Genomic DNA, 11,246 nt, shown 5'->3' with positions numbered 1-11,246 from the left:
TTTGTAAGTAAAAGTATTGTTTTCAATCAGTGAACAATGAATATGTCAGTGGAATTACGTAGTTCTAAAAAGGGTATATTTTTAATAGGGTGCGTAAAGCATCAAATAAAAGGTTCAAAACTCCCCTCTAATGGACAAATTCTGGCAGTTTTATTTTATAATATCCGTGAAGTGACTTTAACTGTCAATGAAAGTGCAAATCTCACTATTCGCGAGTGTATTATCTTTTGGGAAAAGGCGCGTATACCTACCAAATCTTTCCCTAATTGTGTGAAGAAACTAGTGAACTTATATCAATTTTGGAGGGAGTTACAAAAAAATGCGCAAAAAATCCAAAGCGTATTTAAGCAGCGCCGACAAGAATTTGTCAACAACTTAGATAATTTGTTTGACATTGCACACGCCGATGCGCTTCAATTAATAAAAATAGATGAAGACAGAATCTTCTTACAGCGACAGAGAGAGCCAGGTCGGCCTGGTCACTTAGCAGGAGTGGACAAAAAACTGGCTTATAAAGAGGAAAGGGCGCGCCTCAGAACTATTGAAGAAGAAAAGCGACGTGCTACATATTTTTCCACCTCAACTCCTTCAACATCATCTAATGAGCCGTTACAAAACGACTCATCTTCTGATTCTAATGAAAATGACATGCATTTAAAAGAAGATTTTCCAACTCTGATCCAGAACACACAACCCGGAACCAGTGAAACAACTATGCGGAAAAATTTCATTACTCCAAAATTAGTAGCAGTGCTAGATAGGTGTCAGTTAAGCATGCGAGATTCAGTGTTTATTCTTGAAGCTACCATTGAGGCACTTGGATATAATACTGATGAATTTCCTATAAGTAAGTCCTCGATTCAAAGAATTCGTACGGAAAAACGGAAAGAGCGTGCGGAAGCCATAAAAGTTCGTTTTCAAAACGAGGTACCAGATGTTGTGACTGTTCACTGGGATGGCAAACTGTTGCCTGCTTTAGATACTCGAAAATCAAAAGAAGAACGTCTTCCAATAGTTATTTCATATGCAAATAAAGAACAACTTATTAATGTGCCAAGGTTGGAAAGCTCTTCAGGAAGCGGACAGGCGCAGGCTGTTTGGAACGCGATTGTAGACTGGAATCTCGAAGATAAAGTGCAAATTCTTTGTTGTGATACTACGGCTTCAAATACGGGTCATATCAATGGCGCCTGTGTGCTTCTTGAACAAAAACTTAATAGAGATATGCTTATTTTTGCTTGCCGCCATCACGTGTATGAATTGGTGTTAAAAAGCGTGTTCGAAGTAAAAATCAGTCAAGTGACTGCAAATCCCGACATTCCACTCTTCAAAAAGTTCCGAGATAACTGGAATGGTGTCGATCCAGATAAAGCACAGTGCTATAAAAAAAAGCTCGCATTGCACCTGACTGTTTCCGAAATTGACAATCTCCTTGAGTTTTACCGAACTGAACTGACCAAAGAAATAGTCAGAGATGACTATCGAGAGTTGATAGAGCTTTCTGTGATATTTTTAGGCGGAGATACACAGAGAAAATTTAAAATTCGACCTCCAGGTGCCATGCACCAAGCTCGATGGATGGCGAGAGCAATTTATTCCCTAAAAATATCATTACTAAGTGATCAATTCAAAATTACGATCAAGGATAAGACAGCGCTGTTAGACGTTTGCCTGTTCATAGTGACATCCTATGTCAAGCCATGGCTCCAATGTATTTTGGCAGTAAAAGCACCTTACCAAGATTTGTGCTTTTTGAAGTCAATGAAGGCTTACGAAAAAATTGATAAAAGCATCTCAAAAGCAGCTTTACAGAAGATAATCCAGCATTTATTATACTTGACTGATGAAATTTCTGTCTTGTCACTGTTTGACGATGATGTGGATCAAGAAACTAAAGGCAAAATGGTTGAAAATTTAACCAAAGAGAATTTATCAACTCATGGCAAACGTTACATCCCATCTAAGGAAGAACTTTGCGGTCCATTGTATGGTAAGTTAAATAAGTAAATATAGAAGTTGTTTCTTTAGTTTTCTGTTTAGATCACAATTTTGTGAACTGACTTTCTCTTGTTATATTTCAGAGAAAAACATCTACGACTTCATTTCAGTCAGAAGCAAGTCATTGTTCGATCGCCTCAAAATTGATGACAGTTTTCTACACGAATATCCTGCTACGTGGTCAAGTAATGCTTCGTTTCAAGAAGCCAGAAAGAAGGTTTCAACGCTGAGGGCAGTCAACGATGCAGCTGAAAGAGCGGTCAAGTTGATCCAAGACTACCACGGTGTAATCACGGTGGAGGAGGAACAAAAGCAATTTTTGTTACGTTGCGTACAAGAACACCGGAAGATTTATCCTGACTGCAAAAAGCAAACTTTAAAAAGAAAATTTATAGAGTAATTTTATTTACTTGTCAAACAGTAAACATGATTTGGGCATATTGTTGTTTTATTTAATAAATAAGCATTAATTTCTGGAACCCTTCCATACTAACCCAGGACAAATTTTCATTTCTCATGTTTGGGATTAAGTCGGCACGTGTTATCATAATGTAATCGCAATAATATTTATTATGTGAGTTTTTTAGGCCAAACAGAAAAAAAGTAGAGGGTATGCGTATTTGATTTCGCGAAAAAAAAATTTTCCATTATGTCTTGGGACACCCTAGTACCCATGAAAGGGCGCGCGGGGTGTATGGTTCTTCTTTATTTAATAAGAATAATTATTAGTATCAATTTGATTCGGTGGACCTTTGTAACCCATCAATCCCCAGCGTTGCGTAAACGCAACATCATTGAATCCTAATTCTCAGAGCAAGTCTCTATTTAATAATATTTTTCCTTCGATTTACTAACCTTTTCAAGTATCTCTATTTCTAATTTTATCGTTTCCACCAACATTTTCATTTATATATGATTGTATTTTTATGACTGATGGCGTTTGGCATAAAAATCGGTGCGCACATACGAGACACCCTAGGAAAAATGACATAACCCAGCATGTCCGTTGAAAGGCAGAATGGGGAATTTCCTCCGAAGGAATACTGATAACTCCCGACGAAGATGTCGAGTAGGGAAATCAAGATAAAATATAAAAGATGTAACCGGAGTTTATGAAATTACTTTTTTTGTATTAATTTACCGGAGTTTTCCCAGCGTTGCGCATACGCAGCATTGTGAAAATCATAAAATGTGATGAAGATATTTTTATTCCAAAAATTCATCTAAATTAGACCACAACGATTCGGAAAATGCGAAACAACCGAAGTTAAAATCCCTACATAGAGTCTGTGCAATAACGCGTTAAAAAGAACACAGCATAACTTTATCACTCCAAGAAAAGAGAAAAAAACATTTTCTTTAGGGTTTCGTTTGCACCCAACACGCAATTACCTTCTAATGTTTCATTTTTCCCCACGCCCCCTCTTCTTCTTTCGGTTAATGAGCCTCAACTCCAATTAGCATCAAATTTGGTGGGGTGTCATGACTTGGGTCCGGGGAGTAAGTAATACCCTGCGGGCGAGAGGGAAGTTTTTGCAACGAAGAGTGCTAAGCTTTAAAATAAATAAAACTCAAACTTCTCACATATTTGGGACTTGTAGCCATGCGTTTGGATATACATCTACTTAATACCCTGCAAGACACCTCTAGGGTGTTTGGCAAGGGGTGATCAATCACCAGCATGCAGCATGCATTTGGACTCCCACATGCACACCACACCGTCCAAAAAACGTCCCGTATAATAACATACTATACTACTATATGCCGTTAGAAATAACAATTAAATTAAGAAGCATGCTTTAAGTTTTACATAGGTTAGTAGGCTACACTACAAGTCTTGCAATCTATTTACGAGCTCTATCGCTGCCGTTATAATCTCTTATTGATCGTGGAAAAAATGACATTCGGAATCTGTCTGTTCTACAATCTATCTCTCTTATTTTATTTATATGATCTGATCTTCCGTAGTATGTTGGCGTCCGTAAGATATGGTTAACTTCGTCAGAAAAGACACTGCTCTTGAATTTATCTAAAAGGTGTAGTCTATTTTTCAATCTACGGTCTAACAGAGATTCCCATCCGAGTTTATCTAAGAGGTCAGTAACACTAACAAGACTATCGTAACGACCCTAAAAATATTTATGTTATCCAAACCCTTCCACACATAAATTTCGACGGAAAAGTGTAATTCGTTCTCCTTAGGGTATGGAAAAAAATGAAAAAGCAATGCCAACAGCACCCGGTGTTCCCAGGCGGTCAACCATCCAAGTACTATCGGTGAATCCCAGCACTACAGTGGGTTCAAAAAGTATTCGGACATCTCTTGTTTCAAGCTTAAAATTTCATTTTCATTATGCTGCAGTGGCGTAACTACGTGGGGATGAGGGGGATAGATCCCCTCCCGCCCCCAAGGCTCAGACAAACAAAAAAAAGTATTTTAAGATATTGTCTAGTTTTCGACTTCTAATAACTACATCTACTTTGAGTTAAATTTTAAGTGACAAAATGATGTAAAATGTATTTCGGGCATGTCATTTTTCAAAATTATTCCCGGTCCCCAGACTTTTCAATGTAATGAATAGGCAAATAATGCAAATCGATTGCGTAGTTTTACCTCAAGTTGATTTATTTACTGAGACTATGACGTATTCCACCATGGGTAAGCATGGGTAAGGAGTCTCATGGAAAGCGAAAGGTTTTTTCCGCTGCGCGCAGAAAATGCGTTTGTGTTTTACGAGTCACTATTTTAACATTTCGTTTTTTTTCACAGCGGGCTATCCTGACTTCTCAGAACAGGTAGTGCTGCTGCTACGCGCTTGGATTTCTTCAAAGAATCTCCAGCTGCATTCATAAGAAAAATTGGGATGTTTGCAGGGATTGGTCCGCATACAATTGGGCTGCAAAAAGCATTCAGACAGCCCTTGTTTCCAGCTGAAATTTTCATTTTCCTTATGCTGAGCTTATGTCTTGGGCTTGAAATGATTCTCAGTGTGTACTATAGACGTTCTTCATTTGTGCCTGCACTGCGGCAACGGCAATCAATAATAACCTTTCGAAACTTGAAACAAAATAGAAAAATAACTTCATATGTGTCGCACAAAAAAGTATTCGGACACCTGAAATTTTAATTATTAAATGAAGTCATAAGGCACACTTAACGCAATAATAACTAGTATTTCGTGGCATTCCTTTTGGTTTTCAAGACTGCCTGAAGACGATTTGACATTGAATGGACCAATTTTGATGTGACAATAGTGGGTATTTTTCCCATTCTTCTAACAAGCCTATCTTGAGGTCATTCGTGTTTTATATTTCCTTTACTTTATTTGTATCTCCAGAATACATTGCAGATGCTCTATCGGATTGAGGTCGGGTGATTGTGGAGGGGTGTTGGACTGTGTTGGGTGTGTTATATACGATCCACAGCATTGTATTCTTTGCCTTGAGGTTTGGATCATTTTCCTGTTGAAATGTAAATTTGTTTCTCAGTCCCGTTTTTCAGTACAAACAAGCAAAGTCCGCTTCAGTTTGTCGATTTAGACCTTGGGGTACATGACCCCTTTCAAAAAGTGCAAATGATCCACTCCAGACGAGGCCCCGCATCATCACGTAACCAACCCCATGTTTCACCGTTGCTTTCAAGGTCTTGGGGGTGGAGCTCAGTAAGTATTGTTCGGACGCCACACCATTTGATGACCATCGGATCGGAATATGTTGTACTTGCTCTCGTCAGTGAAAATCTCGCTATCCCACAATCCTAAAGGCTCAGATTGATGTTCCCGAATGAAATCTGCCTGCTCAGGGGCAGTCTGGCTGGTCGGCGATCGCCGAGGGTCCCGAGCTCAGCCCCCCCCCCCCAGAGTACTCCGAAATTGTCGATAATTCACTACATAATCCTCACAACGCTATGAGGGAGTTGTGTAGAGAACTGCCATCCAGAGGACTGAGGGGGCGCCGAGCTTCTGGGGCCCCCACAACGCTCGCGTACATCATGAAGCGGCCGGCATGCGCTGGAGCGCTGATAGCGACACTTGTCTTTCTCCTGTTCCACGCATCGGCCAAATACGACGACGCGTTCATGTGAACCTCCGTCGTGAGATGAGACCACGGTGGCAACCGCAAGTGCGGTCGTACATATATCAGTATATTTTGGTGACTACGGCGGATCATGTGCCAGTCAATTTTTTCCCCTCGTCCGCTCTTCCCAAAGTCTCCAGTTCCGCAGCGAAAACCGATTTCCCCGTAGGTGTTTCTGGGTTGTCGATACCCCAATTAATTCATCAAGAAAAAATATGAGATTACGATGTCTTTAGTATACTTACAATCTCATTTGTCTGATTTTCCAATTAAGCGTTGGCATTGTGGCGTTACGTCGTAAATCTAGTTGATTGTTCACGTAAGCCCAGACATAGGGAAATACTCCAACCGTCGGTCACAAGCTGGATCAAGGAAAGACTCCACAAACAAGAAAATCAGCTCACAAGAAAAAAATTGCAAAAAGTAATTTGCGAGTATATTCGTTCTATAACTATTCAAAGTAGAGTATTCAAAATCACAAGTATTACAGAAAATAATGATAGTAATTCATGATCCCAAAGGAAACACTACCAGCTAAATACCCGCAGAATAATTGCTCTAAATTTGTCATGCCTCACTAGAGATGTGTCTCCGACCAGTCCACGAGCAGAAGAGAGGTTGCTTGTTCAGGAGAAGACAGGATTTGAGGGGAGGGATTCTTCCAGGGAGTGGAGGGGTAGCCAGGCGAATTCAACTACTGTCCACTGATGCGTCACTGTCCCTGCAGAAACGGCCGCTCCGCAAAACACCATTCCCTGGTTTTGAAGGCATACCAGCCAGAATTTTCCCCTCAACTTCTGGGTTGGAGACATCAGTTGAATCAGAGGGATATACATTGGAACACATGGAGGGGAAGGAGATACTGGGGTGAGGTGTTGGAGGGAGAGAGTTGTGATAGGACAATGGTAAAACTTCTCACTCCAAGTGCAATACTAAGGCCTTAGCACCGATTTCCCCTTGCTTGCCAAGGAGTAAGTATTTCTCCGCAGTAGTCCTATATAAGTCTTGCATTGCAGGTAGGTTGGTTCGGGGTTGGTTCGGGGTTGTTTCGGGGCTGTTTCAGAGGCTGATTCCAGAGGCTGAGTTTCCAGAGGCAGGATTTCCAGAGACAGGATTTTCCAGAGACAGGATTTTCCAGAGACAGGATTTTGCGAGACAGGGCACTTTGCTACAGGGGCCCTTTGCGCGAGCGCTAAGTTCTGCGGATAAGTTCAGAGGAAGTTCGAGGAAGTTCTAGGAATTTCTGGGGGGTACCAGAAATTTTTTGGGGGGGGGACACTAAAAAAATGCCACAAAGCCGTGGTCCCCTTGGTGCGTTTCGTAAAGAGCAGTCTAATACTGACGCCGGTTTTCTCTCCACCTTTCTTTCCATACCCTTCCCTCATGGCGCTTATGATCTAAGCTGTCGGTCGCCTCCTCCAAATACCATACCATACCATTCAGAAAAAAAGACAAAAAGAGCACGTAGCTTGTTTTAAACATAATAATGTCGTCAATAAACAAATCCAATTCAATGGAATAAAAGGCATGACAAAATTCTACTGTCTGCTTTGTAAAATAATTAGCAGGTAATTTTTTTACTTTCGATACAAATATGTCCATAATGTTTTACTGAACACAGTTATGTACTCATTCATATAAATATCATTCATTCATGGCCATGATGAAGGTATTTATATACTTAGACAAAAATTTGCATCAAAATTCTACAAGTCCTATAACGCAAGACAATGGAAAGACATTCATTGATAATATTGCAGACCCATTTGAGGAATCTATCAGGAAATTTTAAGCAGCTTCGGTAACTTCAAATTTGGAATCGGAGGAGGAAGCACCCATTAGAAAGAAGCGAAATCCATAGAGGTTGAAATATTCAAGATGACTCTCCAGAAGACAATTTACCATTACTTCCTGCTCCTTCAGTTGGCTGTCAGTTAAAAATAAACTCTTGTTATACCGAAAAATATTTTATTCTGGTCATTTATGATGAATTTTCCCAGTGGACATAATTTTAATACGAATCTCCTGAATATATCACCTCAAAGATATCTTGTAGATATCTGAAGACCGGGAATAAGGATATTTGCAAAATACAGAACACATGTCAAGAAGATATTACAAAATATTTCCTAGCTATTCTGCAGACCATTAGAAGATGATTTTTATGTATGATACTTTCGTTAAACTGAAATTTCGTTGAAGAAGGATTTGGTGCTTTCCCGGCGAATGCTGTAGATGAAATCTTCACGGGAAATCAGCCGGGTGAGGATGGACATTACTGCAAACGTTTCAAAGGCCTTCTCTGCCATCGTCTTCAGGTCGAAATTTCATGATTCATCATTTCTTCAGGGAAATTTCGTTATACGGGAAATACGTTAAACTGAAATTCTGTTATACGGGAAACACATTATATGGTAAATTTCGTTACACGGAACCGAAAATAATTTAACCAATCTTTTTTTTGTTTTTCAATTTAGTGTAGCCAATGGATATCTAATAAATACAGTATTAACGTATATTTTCAATGATATCCCAACCAGCAAAGTGACTATCAGGAAAAAGAGTTTAAAGATTAACACTTTGCGTGCCATGGTCGTACTATTACGTCCTCCTATTCCTTCTGAGGATTGCCATGAACGTAATATTACGTTTAATCTATTTTATTAACTTTGTTTGCGGGAAGGTGTAATATTTCGCCCATGGTACTTAGTGGTTCTGTTATTTCAAAAATCAAATACTCGATGGAAAAAGAGTTCTTTTAATGTCTCGAGGACAAAAAGTCCTCTGTGGCAACCGGCATGCCGCGCGGCACCCTTATCTCAGCCTACTTAGTGTGAAAATTCTTTGGAGGAAAGAACGGTTCGTTGAGGGTGCAGTGACCCTTTTGGTCATCCAGGATTTTGAATAATTTGCTTGTAACAATGCTTTTTATTATTTCCATGGTTTAAATAGTTCAAATTGAGCGTAATAAAAAATATTATGGATTTTATGGCGGTACATCATTTGTTGCGACTTTTTTTATATTCCAAAAACAGTGGGTTTTCATTTTTAAAATATATACTTAAAAGTTAGCAATAAATGTTATTCAACTCATTCATAAAGAAGAGCAAAGTCCATTTTTATTGAGATGCGCATCGATATAAATATATTTTTGATGCTAATGTTTAAATAAAGTTACGAGTTCAGTAAAAATGGCTGGATTTTTCAGTAGGACTTTAAAATCAACGGCCGACACTCAAAGTGTTAACAGATGTCTCGCGAATGATCGGTAAACTCAGATGATAAACACTGGATAAATGCTAGTGGTCGTGGTAGCATTTATCTCTCAACTTTTCGCATTTGCAGTGCCAAAGTTACCCACCTCAAAATATCATTCAGTGACATAAGTCAAAAGAGTTGTCAACCTAACATGGCGCCACTCTGACCTCACTAAAAGCACAGAAACGGCGCCTCTTGATACTGCAAACATCATTAGGGTTACGTGATGAGCCAGAGTGGTTTGCTGGCACCTAACTAGGCCAAAAGGAAGTTCGACTCTGTCGCTAAGCGGTCTCCAATGAGGACGGCAGTTCCGGGAAGGGAGATAGACGCGAGAAGTCGGCCATTCACAGAAGCCACAGGGCCGTCTATATTTAGAACTTATATCTTCAATCACTTGGATATTTTAAGTATTTCATAGAAGTGAAGAAAATATCTTTTAAAGGATGGATATTTTAAAAGTCTACAGGATTTCTAGCATATTTCGTTTTGAGCGGAGACTCTTTTTGTACATGTCCATCGAAATTAAAACGGCGGTGGCCGCACCCATTTTCAGAAAATAATAGTGTAGTTTCCTCCATCAAAGAAAACGAAAGGCATTGATTGCGATTCGTAACCCATCATTAGTGTATTCATGATACACAAATTATTTGGTTTTAGAAATCCCAGTTCAGACGAATGGCAATGGTCAATTTTAACCGCATTTGAAAAAAGCCAGATTGGCGCCCATTCGATGCCACTCCACGTGACGTCACAGGGACCTAGTTTCTATACGAGTAGATAGGAGTTTTACATCGTCTGAGATTACCAATGCATGCATGAGGCACAGAGCTCACGGAAACATCTCTTAATAATCACCTATTATAACTGGCTAAGGTTTGGAAAGTTTCCTTCGTTTGATAAGGTATTAATAATCCTTATTTAAGCCAAGCGCTACCTGCTAGCAGGGTACTCTTCTACCTGCTAGAGGCCTGCATCACAGCAGCGCAAACATCATCGCCCCAAGGTCACCTCACACGACGGCAGCGGGAACCAGAACGACGTCACACGGGGTTTTTCCTAGCATTCATACTTAGCCTTCGCGTTTTCACGCGCTTGAAATTTTTCACTTTTCATATAATCGCGAAAATTAAATATTGGGATTTGAAAATATAAAAGCGTGAAATGCGTGCTCCAATAGCAATAATCTTACGATTTAGGCAATAAAAAAGTAATAGGAAACCATCTTATTGGTTGCATGGGTTGTCTCTTACACCCCAAAAGATCCCTGTCGAAAAGGAAGCGTTCGGGGAAGTGTCCGGGTAGTGTTGCGGGAGTGTTCAGGAAGCGTTTAACGGTACGTGAACGCTTCCCGGCAGCTTCCCGAACACTTCCTCAACACTACCTGACTGTCGACCCTTCGCTTGCCGAACACTTCCTCGCCACTTCGTGGTTGAAACACTTCCCGGACGTTTCCCCGACACTCCCGGAACGCTTCCGAAGCGTGGAAAACACTTCCTCGACGCTCGCTGGACGTTTCCCCGACACTCGACCGCGACCGTTGTCGACACTCCCCGAACGCTTCCGAAACACTTCCGCGGAAGCGTTCCAAGTGGGCCATAATCTGCTTCCCGAACACTTCCGCGACATCTCCTCAACGCTACCCCAACACTTGCCCGCCACTTCCCGAACACTCCGTCCGACGCTTCCCCAACACTTCCTCAACACTTCCGTTTCGCCTGGGATTCTCTTCAATTTCTTTTAAACAGTACACATAATTTCAAGTGTTAACATTTCGACGTACTGTTTGCTTATTAAGGACTGCTACGATCAATATTTTAAACAATTTATTTTATTTTTATTTGAAAAAATTATTTATGAATACCCTTATTTTTAGTATGTACTTCCATATCTACCGGAGAAATGCCAGAATT

General features: G+C 40.2%; 1 protein-coding gene across 1 annotated transcript; it reads left to right on the top strand.

The window, feature by feature from the left end:
* The first annotated feature begins 1,841 nt into the window (after positions 1-1,841).
* On the top strand, positions 1,842-2,398 carry LOC124172701. Its single transcript, XM_046552166.1, has 2 exons — positions 1,842-1,990; positions 2,082-2,398. Exons 1-2 carry the CDS (start codon positions 1,903-1,905, stop codon positions 2,396-2,398), a joined length of 405 nt encoding a protein of 134 aa, XP_046408122.1. The 5' UTR covers positions 1,842-1,902.
* Positions 2,399-11,246: the final 8,848 nt, after the last annotated feature.

This window comes from Ischnura elegans (assembly GCF_921293095.1).
Source record: "Ischnura elegans chromosome 13 unlocalized genomic scaffold, ioIscEleg1.1 SUPER_13_unloc_2, whole genome shotgun sequence".
NCBI lineage: Eukaryota > Metazoa > Arthropoda > Insecta > Odonata > Coenagrionidae > Ischnura > Ischnura elegans.
Note: the sequence above shows the minus strand (reverse complement) of the source record. Positions and strands in the feature narration are given on the sequence as shown.